The 22,420-nt window shown below is 36.7% G+C and overlaps 1 protein-coding gene and 1 long non-coding RNA gene across 4 annotated transcripts in view; one reads left to right on the top strand and one right to left on the bottom strand.

Annotated features, from left to right (window-relative positions):
* LOC138144100 (uncharacterized) overlaps positions 1–1,540 on the top strand; it is an 80,341-nt gene extending 78,801 nt beyond the window's left edge. The window contains exon 3 of the long non-coding RNA XR_011163859.1: positions 408–1,540. This is a non-coding gene — a long non-coding RNA (uncharacterized lncRNA). The remainder of the gene's footprint in view (positions 1–407) is intronic.
* Positions 1–22,420, bottom strand: part of DLGAP2 (DLG associated protein 2) — a 1,288,940-nt gene that overhangs the window by 78,760 nt on the left and 1,187,760 nt on the right. For all 3 annotated transcript variants that reach the window (XM_069065393.1, XM_069065392.1, XM_069065394.1), the window contains one exon: positions 20,450–20,669. In XM_069065393.1, coding sequence (XP_068921494.1) covers positions 20,450–20,669 — 220 coding nt within the window. The remainder of the gene's footprint in view (positions 1–20,449; positions 20,670–22,420) is intronic.

The raw sequence follows: 22,420 nt of genomic DNA, 5'->3' as shown, positions 1-22,420 counted from the left end.
AAATTTATTCATTATCTACATGAATGGAGAGGAAGTATTCATTCATTTGGACCTAGAAACCTAGAAATAACTCCCCTTGCCACCTTGGAAGGTGAGGTGTAGTTCATATCCTCTTGAAAGGGAAAGTTTATGAATTAGAAGTGGAGGGAATGCTCATCAATTGGGGAATGGCTGAACAAATTGTGGCATATGATGGTGATGGAGTACAATTGTGCTGTAAAAATGATGAGGGGGGATAGTTTCAGAAAAACATGGCAAAACCTATATGAAATGATGCTTGATGATGCTTAATGGGGGTGCCCCCTGTATATCAAATAAGATAATACTTATAAAGTGTTTAGTACAATGCCTGGAAAATAGTAGGTGCTTAATAAATGTTCATTCTCTTTCTTCTCTTCCTATCCCAGAATTGGAGAATTCAGAGCTGCTTCTGGATGCCTATTGTCTGGTAAAGAAAAGTCCTTTTTTGATTGACTACATTACTAGAACAAAAGTCATGGACAGGTGAAATTATGCTCTCTTTTTCTAGGTAGTAATGGAGGCTATACATCTCTGGGTGGTGAGAGAGAAAGTGCTAATAACTTCTCTTCATTGCCCTTTTCATTTTGTTCTTTCTTGCTCTTAAATGGAGTACGCAGATGGCCTGGATCAGACTGTGACCTAGAGAGCTTTGAAAAGCCAGAGGAGGCACTAGAAGTCCAGTGATGGCAATCCCTGATTAAGACTGTCATAACTGACAAAGCTGAGTCAGGTGAAAAGGAGACTGCCTGATCTAACTCAGCAGCTGAGACACCATTTATATCCAGGAGATATGCTACACCCTGAAGTGAACTTTTTGGGGTGAATGTTTAGCGTTATAATTGAGCCTATTCTCCCAGGGACTGGGGAGGAAGAAAAGGGATTGTGCGCCAGTTCTGAGTCCAGTTTGTTCTTCTATTCTTCCTGTATCTTCTCAGTAAATACCTCTTTGTAAAAGTTAATGGATGTTAATTTATTGCTTAACATATCAAAAAGGTATCAAGTGGTTCAATGGTACTAGGGAGATCCCTCTTAATTCCAGTGCTCTTTTAATCATTTCCTATTTATCCCATATATAACTTGCTTTGTACATATTTGTTTGAATGTTGTCTCCTTCATTATATTGTAAACTTCTTGAGGGCAGGGACTATGTTTTGCCCCTGTATCCCAAGCAGAGTTCCTGCCAGGTAGTAGGAACTTATTAAATGTTTATTGAATGAATGAATGAGATATGACCTGGCACTGGCAAATGATATTGGGGCAGTAATCACTGAAGATATCAATTGGGGAAACATACTGGGATGAAGGCTCAAGCTAATAGCATTAGAACAAGGATTCTTAACCTAGGGATCTTAGATACTAAAGGGGTTATTGGATAGATTTCACTGGGGTGGTGCATGGTCCTTGAATTTGGGTGGGAAAATTACATTTTTGTTTTTACTACTCTCTAAATGAAATTTAGTATTTCATTCAATTATGATTGTAGGCAACTAACATTATTCCGAGAAGGGATCTGTAGGCTTCAAAGTTTAAAGTGGTCCATGACATAAAAAGTTAAAAACCCCTACATTAGAAGAACCTGAGAGCCCTTAGAAGTCTGGTAGTCTTGCTTTCAGGATTCAGCCTGGCAGTACAAGTGTAACTGGGAGAGAGTAGCCCCAGAACTTAGATGGCATGGCCTACATTTGCCTTGAATTTCCTGACTTTCTCTCAGAGGAGTCATGCCTGAATCAGTCTGTAGTCACAGGTCTGGAAAGCCAAAATCAGTCTACTGCTGGAAAGTGGAAAGGGAAGAAGAGAATGGTAAGTGATAGGTACTCTGAAGCCTGTTTGTATCATGTCTTTTGAAATCATGCCTTATAAATTCTAGATATTAAAAATAAAACAAACCAAAAATCAGATTAGATCCTATTCAGGACACCTGCCACAAAAGCTTCCTATATCAAGTTTCTCTTTTATTTTGCTTCATTTCATTCATTCATTTGCTTCATTGATTAGGCATCCTGGAAAGGACAAGAAATCCCCAAAAGTGTTTATTGTCCAAGTCATCAACCTCACACTAGTATGTTTTTTTAAAATTTATGTGCTGAATGATTAAACCTGCTCATCTGTAAACATTTATTTAAATTCAGTTTTCTTGACATATGCACCTGTCCATTCATTTCTGGTATTGTTAGACAAAATCACAGCAAGGAAGAACCTAATCTTCCATCACAGAATAATGATGGTGAATAATCAAACTCTCAAAGTAATGATATGCTTTTGTCTTTGAGAAAATCAAACTGTTTTCTTCCCATTTTGAGGAGATTCAGTTCTGTAAATCTAAAAGACAGATCTTCAACATTTTTACTGATAATAGGAATGGGGATTCTAATATCATTGCCTAATAACATGATAGTTGATTATGAGACTATATAGCCTAATAAAAATTTGTCTCTACCATGACTTAAAAATTTTCCTACATTTTGCATTCTTATGACCTTGAAAAAGGAGTATAAAAAAAGTTTTATGATTCAAATGGAAAATAGTCTGTTTGTTGCTTTGAAATAAGGAAACCTTCCATTTTGCTGAAATTTGTATACTAAGGTAGTGAGAAGGGGCTGGATATTTATGTTTTTGAAAAGTTTAGGAACTCTGTCTAATTCCTGAAACTGTTTGAAAATAAAGAAAAATCAGGTAATTAGCTGGATTCTTGGCCTATATGAATAACCATTTTTTTAAATGAGAAAATGTGTTATGTACTATGCATACTTTAACCAACCATGTTTGCAATTATTATTATGATCTTACACAATTTGACAAATTCATTTATAGAATAATTGCTGTTTTTATTCTTATGATGTTAACGTATTAATTTATAATAAAATCTAGGCTCATGGATTTAGTGTTGAAAGTAATTCATTTATTCATTTGTATATTTATTCAACAAGCATTTATTAGTAATCAACTGCTTGCCAAACTAGAATACAAAGAGAAAAAACTAAACCATCCCTATTCACATTCAGCTTAAATTTGAGGTCAACTAGTCCAACCCTTTCATTTTTATAGATGAGGAAACTGAAGCTCAGAGAGGTTAAGTGATTTATCCAAGATTACTTAAATCAAAAATGCCAAAACTGAGATTAAAAACAGAGCCTCCTCAACTCCCAATACTGCAAGGATACCCTTCCTTGTAATCCTCCAAAACTGCCTATTTGAGATGACAGTATACATAGCAATTGCACTCAGGATTACCAAATGCTATTTAATCATGATAATATTATTTCTATGAAGAAAATATAACCAGTCCCACATTTTAAAAATGCAGGCAGAATGAAAAAATGTTGGGTTCCCTTTTGGGCTGCCTTTTGATTCACGTTATTGAAAGTATAACTTAACAAACATTTTTAGAAAAAATAATTCTAGTTATTCTAGTCTACTCAAATGTTACAGCCCCTGGGGCTCCCTCCTCAAACTCATGCTACCACTGGCAGCTTGGGTCTCTGGAGAGGTGACTACTATGCTTTTCAAGGTTCTAGGGGATAAATGTGCACATGTGTGGGGGAGGGATATCCTTCTAAGTACTACACAAGCCCCCACCAGTTGCTTATCCTTAAGAATTAGCCAGGAGACTTAGTTCTTTAGAAAAGGTATTTACTAAATGATATAACATGAACAATAGTTACAAAGCATTTTTCTCCAATACCAGGATTACTCTTGCACAAATACACCCAGAATCCAGGAGGAGGGTGGGGAAAGAATGGGCACAAACTCAAAATACTATTTTAGCAAGATATACAAATAGGGAGCACATTTGATGAAGCAACTAACCAAACTCTACAACTTTCAATTGTACAGTCTTAATGATCTTTCTTTCTGGAGTGGTGACTTAGCCGAAGGGCTTGCTCTTCTTAGGGTGTGGTATTCCACTGAACAGGCCATTATAGCACCATTAAGCAGGTCTCTAAATCATTCTGCTGGCTGCTTATTAGGTTCTTACTACTGTTGGATTGGGTAGGGCAGCCTGGACAGTGGTTGCCAGACAGGGTTGGAGAGGGCTCTTTGCCTTTAAGAGGCTGCTGCCAGACCTGGCTAGGAAGGTTGTTTGGTTGATGGATTATTTTCAGGGCAGCCTTTCTGCTGTTCTCCTGGGCTTGCTCTTCAGTCAGTATCTGTACCATTTTTCCATTTGCACACACTGGCTTTGCTGGATGGGGGACTGTTCTTTTCATCTGGAATACTATGGAGGTCTTTTGAGTGATGGCAACATACTGGCTTTAGGAATGGCAGAAGGATGTTTCTTTCGAATTCCTCAAACACTTATTTGTTACTTCCAGGAAGGAGATGAGAGAAAACTTGCCCCTCCTATTCACCAAATTCTTCTAAGGCAAAGGCCCCTTCCTTCTCTCTAATCCACTCCATTTTGCTTTAGGGTAATTAGTTTCATCACAATCATTTTCACCTCCAAAACTCCTTTGGTGTTTTTATGTAGATGAATGACTGGGGAGCCTGGTAAATTCTATCTTATTGATAGAATTGAGGCATTCAAGATTTACTTACTTTTTAGGATTTTGTTAAAATAAGAAGGTATTCCAGGTTCCTTCACTTTTTAGGGTGGAGAATTTCTATTTTGCCTCTGAAGACTTTTCCCTTTATATTTCAATGTCTTTGTCTTTTAGACCCAATTAGTTTCACTGAGGAATCACCTCTTATGCCAAAAAAAAGGCCAATTTAAGGAGACTTAAGGACCTTCATAGGTAGAGTATTTAAATGTTTTATGACTGGATTTGAAAAGAGGAACCCATAGTTATGCCCATACTATATGATGAAAGGTATTTTCAAAGATTTCAAACAAAGCCTTACCCCCTATATAAGTTTAATCTAGTTGATTTAGGGAACTCAGTGATCAGCTCTGTCTACAGTGGAATGAGAACATATTTTACTTCAGAGATGGAATTTTACTTCAGAAAGGTAAATGTTTTTTTTTTTTTTTTACTGAGCTAGGTAGGGGTAGAGGAACATATTCACACACTTTTAAGTTTAATTTGCCTCATTAACACTTTCTTAAGTTTAGAAATGAACAAAACAATAAATCAAATCCTGTTTTGAAGCTTAAATACTCTCACTGAAAACTTAAAAATAAGCTAAGCCAAGTAGAGCTGGCTCCCACATCACCCTGCTTCTCCTACTGGCTTAACCTTCATGACTCCTCTGGAGAACTCTCCTGATCTTTAAGGGACAGATCTCTGGCCTTTCTGAATGACTCAATCTTTTCCTTGGTCATTTCTCCAAACATCTCCCTGGGTAGTAGGGAGGTAACTTAGTGTGATGAAAAGAGAACTGACTGAGGTCAGAAGACCTGAGTTTGGCTTCTACTTCTGCTGCTTACTGTTCCTGTGATCTTCACCTCCCTAGGCTTTGGTTTCCTCACTGATAAAAATGAGGAGCTTGGAGTGGTATCCTCTAAAGTCACTTCTGACTCTTAACCTAAGATCCCTTGGTACCCTTTAGTCAATTCACTGGTATTGCTAGGCCCCTCAATGCATATTTTTGCCTTAGCCACTCAATGGACTTTGAAAGCTTTTATACACACAGGAGGGAAAGAGAGGCAAATAAAAACTATGTGCTTAGAGCCACACTGTGGCTGAGGCCTGTGAGAGAGAAAGAAAGCACAAGAAACTATTATTGACAAGGGGCAATTCAGTTGGATTCCATTAATTTAGTCAAGCCATAGTAGACACAGAGCATGTCCCAAAAGGACAATAATATGAACTCTCCACCTGCCTCCCCAACATATTACTTCAAATTCATGAAGTCCATTTCCACACATGATAATCATTCTTACTCTCTTGAGTTAGTAACCCTTTGGATGCCTGTCTATAATATGACTAGTCCTGAAGTTTCAGTTCTTGCCCTCACTTTTCTTCGCTGGTAGCAACAGCTAGCTTTTCTATAATTCTTTTTTATCTACTACCTTTCTGATTGTTTCTTTCCCCAAGGCTTCACACCAACCAACAGAGACTTTTATCCATTTCCTAGGCTGACATTTTTTATCAAGGCTTTTGCTATTACTACATACACTAAACAGGTCATGTTTCTGTGTAGAAACTTATCAAAGCTAACAGTAAATAACGGAGAACAAGAAAATAACTATATAACCCCTGCCATTTGATGTAAACTCCTAAAAACATATGTCTATGAGAATTGTAAATATAATTTTCCAAACTTTTAATTGTTTGGGATGCTTCACTTGGATCATCTAAAAGACTAGTCCCTATACTTAGCCCAGCATATGGCACATAGTAAATAGATAATTAATGCCCATTAACTGAAAGTAACAGCAATCATGAAACTAAGACTTCTGTGGAGCATTGAAGAATGTCTATTGACCAATTAACGTGGCTGACTTATAGCTTCCCTTCTACACAAGGTTATTGAACATCAATGGAATTCTCTCCATTACAGTGGTTTAGATGAGGGTCACATTTATTCTTCAGGGAAGCTATAAGTCAGCCACGTTAATTGGTCACAGAAATAAACACAGCTTTTGTCTGCTTTCAAGGAAGTCAGTATGTTGTCAGAGCAATGGAGAGGGCTAAAGCCTAGGATTTGAAAGCATGCTGACAAGGTATTGAAAGAGGGAACAGAGGAGGCATTTTCACGTGTTCATCTTTTTTTTTTTCAGAGAATTTTGAGGGGAGGAATGAGGCTCAAAATCACAGAAAAGTTGCTGTCTTCAGTGACAATGAAGAAAGACAAGACTTAGGCTATTGTAATCACCAGAGCTAAATGCTGCGTATTAATTTGTGGCTAGAGTTCTTCTAGGCTGGCTAATGCATGATGTCATCAATAGCACACTTCTGGAATCCTGATGTGCATTTATGCTGCAATGCAGGAGAGTAGATGTGACCTCTGCAGTATGTCTAATTTCAAACAAGCCATGGAGGAAAGTATCAAGACCTTTATCTTATCATCACTGACCTTGAGAAATCTTAAGTGCTTATGATTTTCAGCAAGGCTGAAGGTTGGCATTTAAGTAGACTTTAGAGGTATCTTGGTGGAGTAAAAAGAATATTAGATTGAGAATCACAGGACCTCAGTTTGTATCTTGGCTTACTATTTGTATAATCTGGGGCAAATCACTGAGATTTCTAGGACTCAGGTCCTTATCTATTAAAAATGGAAGGAAGGCTTGGATTACATGACATGTCAGGTCTTTTCTACCACTAATATCTGTGATATTCTTTAATAGAATGTAAGTAGGGATATGAAAATAGGGGCTGTTTCACTTTTGATTTTTATCCCCAGCACCTAGAACAAGCACACTATAGGTGCCAAATACTGTTTATTGACTGATTGATCTTATGACCATTAAATACCATTTGCTAAGGGAACTTAATAATTACCAAGGGAAACTAGGGCCTTCAAAATTCTACCAGCTAGGGTAGCAATGGGGAGAGATCTGACTCCAAAATCAGAAAACCTGAGTTCAAATCCTTCTTCAAACATTAGTTGTGTGACCATGGAGAAGTCATTTAACCTCTGTCTGCCTCAGTTTCCTGCTCTTTAAAATGCAGATAATAATAGTAACTAACTCCAAGGTAGGGAGACTCTTTTGAGGGTCAAATAAGAACATCACTGCAAGTCTTGAAGCACTCTACAAAAGCAACAACTTCTGTTGTTGCTTAGTTGTTTCAGTCTTGTCTGACTCTTGATCGCCTCATTTGGAGTTTTCTTGGCAAAGATACCAGAGTGGTTTGCTATTTCCTTCTCGAGTACATTTTTCAGATGAGAAAACTGAGGAAAACAGGGTTAGGTGATTTGCCCGGGGTCACACAGCCAGTAAATGTCTGAGGCTAGCTTTGAACTCAGGTCTTCCTGATTCCAGGTTTGTGCTCCATCCACTGTACTACTGTAATAGTAATGAAATTTGAAGATCCCTTTTTATTGCTAAGCCAAGAGGTACTTAGCACTTACTTTCAAATTAAGCCTCTGTTGAAGAAACAGAAGGTTATGATCCCCTGTTGCTGATGTAACAGGAAGGTGTGGAACAGGGAGGAATTTGCTGTATGTAAGGAAGAGCACAAGCTGGACAGTCAGAATTTCCTGAGGTAAGCTAATGTAAAGCCACACATGAGCAGCTTTCCAGAGGACTGCTGCTGTGAACAGCTTTCAAGATTCTGATTACACAGTAGAGTGAACTCTCTATTTATTCAATAACAAATAAGCAAAACATTCACAGAAAATCAAGGCACAGCATTCACAATGTTACAACTTATCATAGAAAATCGAAATATAGTATTTACCATGTCAAAACTCAACAAATTATCACTAAAATGGTCACATAGTTTTCACCAAAGTGGTCACATGGTTTTCAACAAAGTACAATCATTTAGCAACTCAATCATTCAATTATCCTTAAGGAAGCTTGCCTCCTTAACAGTCACAAAGTACAAAAGTCAAAGTTCTCCAGTCATGGGGTACAATTAAAGAGGTCTTTTCATCTTGACTTGGGGCAGGCTTTCAGCTCCCATTGTCCCAGCTCCTGCCCAAATCTAAACAACTGCTGAGCTCAAAGGCAGATAGTTCCCATCTCCTTGTTCAGCTCTCTGTGCAGTTGCTACTCCATATTAGGGCTCACAGTGTCCAATCCATCTCAAATCCTTCTCAGTTTCTGTTCCTGGGAAGGCAAGGCTTAACAAAGCCACAAGAACATTCATAAACATTAACAAAATCACAACAACATTTGTACAAAGTACTGGCACCACAGTCATGCTTCTTCAGTCTTTTGCAGCTCCGGCTGGCCCTTGGAAATCCTCATCAGCTCCAGCTAGCCCTCAGAAGTCTTCAGCACCATAAACTCTGTTCTCAAAATCAAAATCACTTTATCCAGCCTCCACGTGGCTTGCTCCAAGACATTCTGTCTCAGTTCTCAATTCTCATTCCTCTTCTTAGTTCAGTCTTCAGTCCAGCAGCAGCTGCCCTGGCTCCCAATGCTTACCACAGGAAATTCTGACTGACCAGCTTTTTCTCTTCCTTAAATATGGTATAGCTCCTCCCTGTTCAGCCACTTCCTGTTATGTCAGCAACAGAGGATCATACCTTCTGTTTCTTCAATAGAGGCTTAATTTGAAACTAGGTGCTAAGTACGTCTTAGGTTAGCAATACAAAGGGATCTTCAAATTTCCTTACTATTACAACTACCTAACTGACCTGTAGTACTTATTCAACAACCACCACCACCACCACTACTACTACTACTACTACTACTACTACTACTACGACTATGACTACGACTACGACTATTACTACGACTATTACCGTGTTTCCCCGATAATAAGACACTATCTTATTATTTTTTTTGGACAGAAAAACACCAGAGGGCTTATTTTCAGGGGAGGGCTTATTTTAATTAACATTGACAGCAATTTTAATAAACAGGTAAATGTGAACAAAAAAATGTACCTTTATTCAATAATGAATTCAATAAAGAACAGGATGACGCGCTCACTGCTGCAGCTCTGATTGGATGCAGCTCGGAGCGCGGCGTGTGTTTCACGGGGCGGGAGGGGGGACGGTGCATACAGAGGGTACCATAATGTCGCGTGTAGCGCAGGGGATCACCTTCACTACAGTAGCAATCTCAATAGGGCTTATTTTCGGGGGAGGGCTTATTTTAGAGGAATCTTACACAGTAAGGGGAGGGCTTATTTTCGGGATAGGTCTTATTATCGGGGAAACACGGTACTACCACTACTACTGCCACTGCCACTGCCACCACCCTCCTGGAACTCTTGCTGGAAGAGTGTTTCTCCCTTGAACAAAGGACATTTCTAAACACAATCTGAATCCTCATAGGGTCTGATACTACCCTAGAGGATAACTGAGAAAGGCAGAGAGGACTAGTTGGTTAGTAAGCATTTATTAAGTGACTATTTTGTGTCAAACTTTGTGCTAAACCCTGGGGATACAAATAAAAGCAAAAGAAAGTTTCTTCTCTCAAAGAGCCAGTGGTCTAATGGGGGACATATCATGAAAATATGTACAAACAAGATACATACAGAATAAATTGTAGATCATCCGTAAAGGGACGTCACCAGTATTAAAAGGAAAGACCTCATAGAAGATGAAATGTTATCTGGGACTTGAAGGAAGCTAGGGAAGCCAGAAGTTAGAGATGAGGAGGGAGAATATTTCAGCCAAGTGCAACAGCTGGTGAAAAGGCCTGCAGTCTGGAGATCAAGTGTTTTTGTGCAAGGAACAATGAGAAAGGCAGTGTTACTGGATTACAGATTATGTAAAGGGTAGTAAGATAAAAAAAAGATTGGAAAGGCAGAAGGATGGCAGGTTATGAAAGGCTTTGAATGCCAATTAAGATTTTATATTTGATCCTGGAAGTCATAGGAAATCAATAGGGTGTACCGGTAATGTAATTTGAATTTGAAGATCCCTTTGTGTTGGCAAAGGTAGCAGGTACTTAACACTTAGTAACTGATCAAGCCTCTATTGGGGAAACAGAAGGTATGAACTCCTGTCTCCTATTACTGCTGTAACAGGAAGGGGTTGGCTGAAACAGGAAGCTAATGCTGTGTGTATATAAGAAAAGCCCCAGAGAGGCACAGTCAGAATTTCTTGAGAACAGGATCTGGTGGCAGAGCAGCTACAGAAGATAGAATGGAGAACTGAGGCAGAATTTCCTTAGAACTTGTGGTGGTGGAACTTCTGAACGGGATCACTGGAGCCCAGAGCCAGGAGCCAAGAGCCCAGGAGACTGAGGAAGCATGACTGGGATGTTGAGATTTTGGTTGTTTGTGGCTTGGTTGAGCCTTGAATTCCCTGGAGCAGAAATGGTGAAGGATCTGACATGGACCAGACCCTGTGAACTTCAGTGTGGAGCAGAACCTCCCCAGAGAGCTGGTCAAGGAACTGGGAGCTGTCTGCCATTAAACCCAAGTCACAGACTGGTGAATCCAGGTAGAATCTGGGATCATGGAAGGAGATCCAGGGAATCTGAGAACAGGCCCCAAGTCAAGATGAAAAGACCTCTCCTTGGGTACTGAGTAATTATAGTTTACTAGTGACCTAAGGGGTGGAGGGTTTTGTGTATGATACTTAGTAATTGATTGCTGAATAAGTGACTGATTGAGTTAATCAAGACTTTGCCCCAAGAGTGGAAGAATTTTACTATTGTACTTTGAGATATTATTACTGATAAGTGACTGATTGAGTTAACTTAGTTGCCCCATGAGTGGAAGACTTTGACTATTGCACTTTGAGACTATGTTGTGAATATTATATTGTGATTTTCTGTGATAAGTTGTAATATTGTGAATGCTGTAATTTGTTTTTCTGTGAAAATTTTGCTTTGATTTGTTATGGAATAAATAGAGTGATCACTATACTATGTAATCAGAACCTTAAAAGCTGTTCACAGTAGCATTCTTCTGGAAAGCTTCTGTGCATGGCATTATATTGGGTTGACTGAATAAGGAGATGACATAGATATCTATAGTTTAGGGAGACTAATTAGAGTGAGGAGGGATTTAAGGCAGGGAGACCAATCAAAAGGTTCTTAAAATAGTCCAAGTGTAAGGAGATAAGGACCTACACTTGGATGCTGATAGTGACAGAGGAGAGAAGCAGGTATATACAAGAGATGTTAGGAAGATGAGATCAATAGGCCTTAGTTTTGGATTGGATCTGGGAGGGAAAGGTGAGAGAGAGTGAGGAGTTAAGGGTGACACCTAGGTTGTGAACTTAGATTACTTAGTTTGGTTTGGGTTTGGGGGAGGTTTTTTCCAGAAAGATAATGAGTACAGTTTTAGACATGTTGAGTTTAAGATATCTATGGGACATCCTGTTTGAGATGGAGTCTGGATATTAGGAGAGAGATTAGGGCTGGATAAATAGATCAGAGAATCATCAACATAGAGGTAATAATTGAAACTATGAGGACTGATGAGATTACCAAATGAAATCATATAGGAGGAAGGGAGAAGAGAGCCCAGGACAGAGCCCATGGGGTCAGTAATTTTAGCAGGCATGATCTGGATGAAGATCCAGTATCACTAATAGCATTTGTACTACACCACAGGAGATAACCAGTAAGCTACCTCTAGTTGACGATAGCATACAAAATGAACAGGGAGGAACCCTTATAGGATGTAGAAATGTTGTTGCCATTTATTAAGTATTAGATATAATGCACATTCATGTTAGAATTATTAGTTACATTCTGTTTAATGTATTGGCTGACTGGTAGTAGGTACAGCTGGCAAAAGTAATCAGTCTGCCTTTATTTGCTAGGGGAGAGAGAACATATTAAACTTTAATTGTGAAATGGTAGGAAACAGCTCCAGGACAATAGGACAGAAATATTGTAAGATTGCAATGGGAGTTCTTATTCTGAAAATATTCTGGATGTTTACATGTACAGACATTATACAATGAATTGAATAGCCATGATGAACAGTAAGGTCACATATCAACCAGATAATGCAAAAAACATATTTAACTTTCAACAATTTAACATAAAATCATATCCAGCATCACCTTTAGTCATAGGCTATTGCTGCTGAGTTGTCCACAGATATTAAAACAATAGTTCAGTAATCCAGTTCTTTACATCACTCGGTCAACAACAAATATTTATTAAGCATTCACTAAGTGCTAGGCACTATGCTGAGCACTGAACAATAGTTCAATATAGTTCAATTTATATAATACTTTATGGTTTGCAAAGTGCTTTATATATATTATCTCGTTTTATCCTCACAACAACTCTATGGAGAAGGTGCTGTTAGTGTTCACATCATACAAATGAGGAAACTGGATAGATAGAATTTAAGTGATTTGCCTAGAGTCATACAGCAAGTATATGTTGCAAGCAGGATTTGAACTCAGGTCTTCTTGACTCATAGTCCAGCATTTTAGTCACTTGATGCCTCCTAGCTGCCAAGAATTTTTCACTGGTGATTCCCCATGCCAGGAATGTTCTCCCTTCTTTTAGTTGTCTCCTGGCTTCCTTCAAGTCCCAGCTAAATCTTTAACTTCTACAGGGAGAGTTTCCCAGTCTTTATTAATTCTAGTGCCTTCCCTCAATTGATAAATTTTCAATTTATATTGTTTGTATCTTTTTTTTGCATGTTGTATCTCTCATTAAATTGCATAGCTTTCAGGATGGCAAATTTTATTCAAGATATCTTCCCCACAGAATAATTGATATAACTCCATTCTCTTAAAAATGACTCTTCAGATTCTTTCTTGGTCAATCTCTTAGGAAAAAAGTTCTCTTAGTTCTTACTGTGTGTCATACAGTTTCTGGCCACCCATAACAAGCTCACTCACTGCATTCTCCCTTTCTCCATTATTATGTTCCTTCTTAAAGCTATAGTAATAATATTAATAGTCAGAATTTGAGAGTCAGAAGAGACCCCAGTGACGATTTAGTAAAACCCAGACCCTAAAGGAATACACCTTGTAATATTACTTGCCATGTGATCATCTAGACAGTTCTAGACTAGATTTCTAAGGATAAGGAACTCACCACCTTTTTAGGCAGCCCATTCAACTCTTGGACATTATTACATCAAGCTTAAATTTACTTCTTTGCAATGTTCACCCATTGCTTTGGGGTCTGCCCATTGGGGTCAAACTGAGCAGTCTATACCTTCCCTTCATATAATAACTTTTATAACAATTAGAGATATCACAAATCTTGTCTTTTCCAGGCTAAATGTGCCTAGCTCTGTATGTTCATATGACTCACAATGAATTTTCAGTCCACTAAAACACCTGGCTTGTTTTTTAAATAACTGCTGTCTAACCATTCCCACTTCATTTAGTACTTGTGGTATTGTTTTGGCTAGCCTTCCTAGACTCCTGTAATCAACAAATGTGAAGAACATATATGCCTTTATCCAGGTCATTGATAAAAAATATTAAACAACACAAGTCCAAACATAAAGCCCTAATAATATAGTAGCTGAGGTTTGTATAATAGTTTAAGGGTTGCAAAACAATTTATGTAAATAATTTCATGTGATTTTGACAACCCTGTGATTTAAGTACTATAGGTAGTGATATTTTGCAAACAAGGAAAGGAACTTGGATTCAAATTTAGGGCTTGCTCCCTCCAAAGCTAGGACCCTCTCTGTGCCACATATTGACTTAGAAAATCACAAATTAACATTACATCTCTTGTATTATATTTTTATTTATTTTGTTACACATTTCCAATTACATTTTAATGTGGTTTGGGCCTGATTTGGGAGTTTGCAGGCTGTGTACACAAATTTGACATCTCTGCACGATTTCATACTATATTGAAATTCTAGTTGTATATTTCCACTGAAGAATAGTGGCCAATTTTCCATTCCTTAATTAGTGAATATTTGCTTGTGAGATAACTAAGTTTTACTTAGTACATTGGAGATATAATGTCAATGTCCTAAATAAGTAAGGAAAGAACAATTTATTAAGCATCTACTATGTGCTAGGTGGCTTTAAAATGTTATCTTATTTAATCTTCACAACGATTCTTGGAGGTAGATGCTACTATTATTCCCATTATACAGACGAGGAAGGTGAGGAAGATATAGGGTAAGTAGCTTGCTGAGGGTCACACAACTAGTAAATGTCTGAGGCCATATTTGAATTGAGGTCTTCCTGACTTTTAGGCCCAGAGCTCAATCTACCATGCCATCTAATTTCCTCTAAATGGCCCCCTTCTTTCTCAACCTACTTTATGCAGTGCCCATATTATGCTACATACTTTCAAGTGCCTTCAGTGCATTTACTAAAAACTGTTCTATTAAAAGACTCACTACATATGGTGATCTCATATTGACATTTGTGGATTATAATCTCTACTTTTCAAACTGAAATTTAAAAAATTCTTAGCATCACTTCTTTATTTTAAAAATATTCAAATATGTGCATAAATATATACATATACATAAAAATACAAATATATAAATATTTGTGTATGTATACATGTATATATGTGTTTATGTGTATACCTACACATATTTGTGTGGGTATATACATATGTACATCTAAACATATACACATATATATATATATAGATAGATATGTATGTATATGTTACAGAAAGAAGGGAAGTTAGAGTTAGACTAATCCAGAATCTTCATTTTATAGATAAGACAGCCTGGGATAGAAGAAGCTAAGTTACTTGGCCAAGGTTATACAAGTACTAAGTGGCAGAGCTGGGACTGGAACTCAGGTTCTTTGAATCCAAGTATAGTAATTTCAGTGTAGTAGCCATTTGAATGAACCAAAGAATTATGGGATCCTACATTAATTTTGTAAATAAATAAAATAAAGTCTTACCAGACTGTATAAGATGATCGATCTTATAAAAGAGGTGAAAAATTACACAGTTGTGTTTCCAGAAGATTAATACAGAGAAGAAATATAGTCATATTTTTCCAGTTAAAAGTTTGGGGCGGATTAAGTAGTAAAATAATGAAATTGAAACTAAGTTTGTAATGGTGGAAAGCATATTTACTACCCCTCCAGTAATCATTATCTTCATTACCATCATCAAAAGCCCAAGTATTGCAAATGCTTTATATATATATATATATATCCCTGTAACAACTCTGGGATATGGGTACTATTATTATTATTATCACCATTTTTACAGGTAAGGATTCTGAGGCCTAGAAAGTTTAAAGGACTCTTCTAGAGATTCATAGTTGCTAAACATTTGGGGAAGAATTTGAAGCCAGTTCTTTCTGAATCCTAGTCTAGTGTTCTCAGACACTGTTGCTTTTTCAGTACAGTAGTACAGAAATATAGAATACTTTCCCTGAAGCAATTTCAAAGTAGCTATCCTGGAAACTAGAAATTTCTGTGTACTCTGAAGAATCAAATGACTCTAGAAACATAAACAATAAAGCAATAATGTATATAAATGTTTCCTCTGCCCTGATTCTTATAACTGGTTCTCTTATTTTAATGATTCCTTAAATCAGTCTTGTCATATTTTGGGAAAAATCTTGACCCGTAGCAAAATCATAATAATCTAATTTTATAGCATTTTCCCCACAGTATCAATAATGTTCCCTCCCTAGAAAAATCTGGGGAATTGCATATTTAGACAAGAAAATCTATCAAATAAATCATTTCATAGATGAGAAAGAAATCATGTGTGAAATGAAAGTTAGATGTTTTCAAAACCACTTCATTTAACGAGCTGTCTACTAATCAATATATAGCTTTTTCTCATAATGAAAGAAACAGTAGTCTGGAGAAACATTTTTGGTCTTTATTTGGTCATTTTGCCAAATGCTCTCTACTAGTCAAGTTTCAGCTCTTTGCAAATTATATAGAGAGATTCACATGCAGCTGAATCTCCACCATCTACCTGTAACACAAAATAATAACTTCATAGGGGAATTTATTTGGGCCAAAGATGATAAACTTCAAATCTACAAATGAAACACCAAGTTGTTGATATTTACAAGATTACATTCTACACAGGATTTAATGATTCTTTCTAAATCATTAATGTGTTCATATATATTATTTGATCTATTTATGTATACAAAATACATTGTGTATTAATATCAGTTCGTGGACTATCATGCCATAACAGTCTATGATTCTATTAAATTAAAATTGTGGATAACCCAAAAAGGCAATGTGTATGTATAGGTGTATGTGCATGTGCATGTTTATGTATATGTATATGTATATGTATATGTATATGTATATGTATATGTATATGTATATGTATATGTATATATCCAGCCCCAGTCTCTCCTCTGAACTTCAGTCCCATGTCACCAATCACCTGTTGGGCATTTTAAATTATATGTCCCAAAGACACCTTAAATTCAACATGTCTAAAACAGAACTCATTATCTTTTCCCCTAAACCTACTCTTCTTCCAAAGACCCCTATTGCTTTTGGAAGCTTTCCCACCCAGGTCCATAGCTTCAATGTTAATTCTTGTTATCTTCATCTAGCATACTGAATTGTTTTTTGAATCTTGCTACTCAGAACATTTCTTACATACAACCCCTTATCTGTATACAAATGATACTTTAGGTTATTTTCACCACTTGCGTATATTATTTTCATGGCCTCCAAACTTCTCTCCTAGCCCTAAATCTCTCCTCATTCCAGTCTATTCTACACACTGTTGCTGAGGTGATTTTCCTTAAGTGTAGTCCTCTACATGTCACTCTCCTACTTTAAGAATAAAACAAAATAAAATGTAACTGCAGTGACTCTCCAATTTTATCTCTCCAATTATTATCTCTCCAATCAAATATGAATTCTCATGTTTAGCTTTTAAACTACGTAACAGTCAAGCCCCAGTTTATCTTTCTGGCCTTATTAGATATTATTCTCACTCTCCTACACTCTACAATTCAGACAAACTGAATTTCTGTTGCTTAGACCTGGCAATTCACATTTCATTTGTGTGTCTTTTTACTAGCCATTTCCTAAATCTGGAATATACTTCCTCTTCATTCCCACCTCAAGATATAGCTCAACCACCACTTTCTACGTGAAGCCTTTTGCTCTATTTAGAGCATTGGATCTAGTCAGGAAGATCCGAGTTCAAATGTAGCCTTAGCCATTTACTAACTCTCAGACCATAAGCAAGTCTATTAACCTCTATCTGCTTCAGTTTCCTTTTCTGTAAAATAGGACTAATAATAGAACCTGCTTTCTAAGGTTCTTGTGTGGATAAAATGAGATAATATTTGTAAAGCACTTAGCAAATCTTAAATGTTATATAAATGTTGTTATTATTCCAACTGCTTATGCCTTGCCTTTCAAACTGCCTAGTTTTATCTACTTTATAGTTACTTTCTTTATATCGATTTTGTATGTTCTTATATATGTACTTCTTGTCTCTTCTGTTATAATGTAACCTTGTTTCAAGTAGGGATTGTTTTCTTCTTTGTAATTGTATCCCCTTACAATAATATGGTACTTGAAATATAGTACACATTTATTAAATGCTTGTTGACTGATTAAATACTTGTGTCAAAATGTATTCATCCACATGAGTCTGGTACTCCAAAGTAGTCCTATCAAGCAATGTACTTATTTCAGTGGTGCTGCTATTTCTCAAAACATTTCTGAAACTCCTCTTTGGAAATCACCTTTCTGAGCCAGATATACAGTCCATCGCATTGCTTTATTTTTGGTTTATGTTTTACAATTTCTTTTTTTTATTTTGAACTTAACATATACTAAGAAAAATGATCATTTTCATACACAATGTGGAACAGAAGGAGAGGATTATACACGATACTGGAAATCTCTGTTATGTAGAGCTTGCTTTTATTTTAAAGTACATAACAAATTCAACGTGGAACTTTCAAAGGGATTCCATCTGTCCTGCCTTCTGTTCTCTTTTCATTTTTGGGGGGGGGGTAGTGGTAGTTGGTAATGTTGGGGAAGGAATATCTTCACCCCCACTTTGATCTTCCATTAAAAAAATTGTAAGAAATTGCATAGTTGGCACTGTGGAGTCAGGAAGAGCTGAGTTTGAATCCTACTTTAGACATTTACATGTGTGTACCCCTGGCAAGTCACTTAATATCTTTTACCTTTAGTTTTTCCATCTGTAAAATGATGATAATAACAGCACTTACCTTGCAGGTTGTTATGAGGATCAGCTGAGATAACATATGGAAAGTGCTTTGCAAACATGTGTAATAATTTATTTTCACAGTACTTCTGAAGACCATAAAAATACCTGTTGGGTGCACCTGTCTTTATATGTAGTTGGCACTCAGTACATATTTTTTTAATGAAGGAATGCATGAATTTTTATAAGCTTTTCTTCCATTGACCTCAAAGTTGATTAAGTTGGCTCATGAGAATAATGCCTTTTTAAAAGTTTCTCTTTTACAGAAAGGCATATAGAGACATAAGTGTCATGCCTCTGCTTTGATGAACTGGAAGTTATGATTGAGAAGCCAAAAATTTAAGATCCTGTCACTCTCAAATTACCAGAATCATAGATGTAGGTTACAGAATATCTTACATTGAAAAAAGCTCTTGGTCTTGTCTTTTCTACCTGTTTCTCCAAATATTTGTTTGGAAAATATTTGTGATTTCTCTGTTTCTAGTATGACATTATATAAACATATAGCTTTTATGAGACAACAATGGCGTAGGTGTCAAAAATACATCTTTCAGAATCACAAATAATTCTTAGGATTCACAACTGAAAACACTGAAGAATTCAGTGGAGCTATAACTTTTTTTCTTTTTTTATTGTCTAAGACATTTTAAAGAAATTCATCAATAGTACTTTTGATAATTCTGTGAAATATTTTTCTGTGGAATTCCATAGTGGGTCATTTTTATACTATGGTGTATTACTTATCTTTGTAAAATGTTTCACCGAGAAGAAAAACCCAATGATATATAGTTACAATTGCACATTCCTTTCCAAGCCTTCCTTTGGGCTCTTTTAGCAACTCCTGATTATTTTCCTTCTTTCATTATACATTTTATAACTTGAATACAAACCTTTTGATTAAAATACCCCTGCTCCATTAAATTTCTTTCTTCAAAATCTACCCAACCTTCCAACTTATTTTATTACTGTCCTAGGATACTAGTTTTTTTGGTATTCATATCACCTATCTAGTCAGTGCTATATGATTTCATTTTGTATCTTTTTCTTAGCCTTTAAACTTGTCATGGCAAAATTGTATTCCTTGGCCTATTTTATGACTCTCTCAGAACCATGTATATTCATTGTGATACATAAATAATGGAAGGGTAATAAACTATTAGGCAGTAATTTTTCGTTTAGGTGGTAAATTTTCCAAATTTCCATTAGAACCAGAGGGAATCATGAAACCCAATCCTTAGAGCTACCAATATTAGTGAATTTACATCCAGGATTGATTAATCTCCAGTTATGAATAATTTTTATAGATTTGGGGAGTGCAGGATAGCTATTTCTTATGGACAATGGTGAAAGGGCCAGGTAAATGTATAGGTCATTATATCTGGACTTTTCTGGGTATCCCTGAAAATTTATGATAAATTGCATAACCTTACAAATTAAAGCATAACTACCAACTGTAGAGCCCATAATTTGGGTACTTCTGTCAGGAAACCATCATGCAGGTACTTCCCAAAGATTCACCCTCACAGCATTTAAAAATCCATCTCTCATTAATGTATTGTTTATGGGAGAACATGGAACCAATACAGTTTTATTGGGAGAATTTTAAAAATAATAACTGGAATTTTCCTGAAAATGCAATAATAAATGATGATCAAGTGTTGTGATAACAAGTCAGATTGGTCTGTGTGTGAGTGTGTGTGTGTGTGAGTGTGTGTGTGTGTGTGTGTGTAGGGTGGGGTTATTTTTCTTGTCCAATGGAAACAATTGGTATCTTTCATGATGTTACTGGATAAGGCAGAAAGATTTTTCCTTTACCTGTTGTTGACCTGATAGTTGAGGTGATGTTAGAAGATGTCATTGCAGGAATACATTCATCATCTTGGGAGTAACCAGCCTGAATGGCTCTCAGATAACTGTGACTTCTCGTTCGGAAGCAACCAGGAAGGTCTAGGGCATCCATGGCCTGAGATTCAACTTCACTAAAGACTGATTCACACACCGATTCAAACTGCCCGTTGATCTCAGCTTCACTCATCTGGGATAAATGACAACAGTGAGTTTGATACTTGGATCTCATTGATAGGCATCTTTAATATGTTCCCAAAAGCATGTAAAGTAGATATAAAGCTTCCTCCCATTATACTGTAAATTTTATAGGCATACTTTCATCATAAAAACCATGAAATTAGTATTACATGATCTGGAAAATTTGAGAAAACATCTTCCTAAAGACATGTAAATGGTGCAAAGGATAAATTTCTTTACTTTTCTTTTTTGTTTTTTGTTTTGCTTTTTGGAGGGCAATTGGGGTTAAGTGACTTACCCAAGGTCACACAGCTAGTTTTTGTGTTGTGTCTGAGGCTAGATTTGAACTCAGGTTCTCCTTACTTCAGGGCCAGTGCTCTGTTCACTGCGCCACCTAGCTGCCCCAAAGGATAAATTTCTGAACCTGGAGTCAGGAAGATTTGAGTTCAAATTCCGCTTTACACATATACTAGCTGCAACCCTTAGCTCATCTCTTAACTTCTGTCTGCCTGTTTCCTCATCTATACAATGGTGTTTATAGCATTGATTTTCCAGAATTGTTGTTGAAATAAAATGAGATAATGTTTGTAAAGCACTTTGCAAATATTAACATGCTATGGAAGTGCTATTATCTATTTATCTATCTAAATATTGAGGACATTACACAAAAAGAAAACTCTTCATAAAATCCTTCTGAACCTACAAAACAAAGCTTTCAGATTTTGATTTCTGAATTTGGAGATGGAACTGTGTGTACCTCAAGGCCCAATAGAAATGATTTTGTGTTACCACAGTTGAATGATCTCTGTAAGTACTACAACATAAGAAATATGTGTAAGTTCTTGCTCTTTAGATAATAGAAGAGTTTATAATTAGACCATATATGCTGATTGCCACTGAAAGGATAATAAGTTTATGTCACTGTGAAATGATCTGCATTTATAAATCCATATCTCCTGGGAGAAAAATAAAAGCAATTGTTGGTTTGTTGTCCCTTAGCTATACACCAATTTATTCATCCACACAGAAGTCAGTGGGACTGCTTCTTTTTTTTTAAAGCAATTGGGGTTAAGTAACTTGCTCAAGGTTACAAGGCCAGGTGTTTCTGGGTGGGTGCTAAGTGTCTGAGCCTGGATTCAATCCCAGGTCATCCCGACTCTGGAGCTGGTGCTCTTACTCACTGTGCTACCTGGCCACCCTGGACTGCTTCTTTATAATATTTCTGTGTTTTATTCATGGCCTAGTTTCTCAGATAAATGTGTCTTTTCCAATTTTGTGTCTCAACTAAGTATGGAATATATGGAACCATGAATAGCATGGTTTCAAACAAAGAACAGTTTGTTTGAAAAAAAAAGTCTCTTCAAATGGCATGATTCCAAGGTTATTGAATTTTTGTTTATTTTTCCTACATTTGCTGTGTTGACCTCTAATTTCAGGTGGTATTTTCCTAGATTCTTGGGTGTGGCCTTTTGATTGAGTCCAAGTTTTACAAACAAATCCTTTTATTAAGGGAATTTGTTCTGTGAAGTGTAGATTCACTCCAGGGGCCGCACTTGAGGACCAAGAGGGCCACATGTGGCCTCGAGGCTTCATGTTTTCCACCCCATCCTAGAAGAATATTTTAACTTTCTTCAATTATGGTTTTGGCATTATAGTTAGCTTTGTACTGGTCTTATCTCTTCAACTAGACAATAAACTCTGGCAGAGCAGGAACTATTCCATGTTCTATGTGTCTCTTAGATTGTTAACCATAGGGACTCA

The sequence above is a fragment of the Petaurus breviceps genome, unplaced genomic scaffold, assembly GCF_028583685.1.
Source record: "Petaurus breviceps papuanus isolate PSGF00001 unplaced genomic scaffold, PetGlider_PUasm1.0 90686, whole genome shotgun sequence".
Lineage (NCBI taxonomy): Eukaryota > Metazoa > Chordata > Mammalia > Diprotodontia > Petauridae > Petaurus > Petaurus breviceps.
The sequence above is the reverse complement of the archived record's forward strand: the minus strand, read 5'-3'. Positions and strand labels throughout refer to the sequence as shown.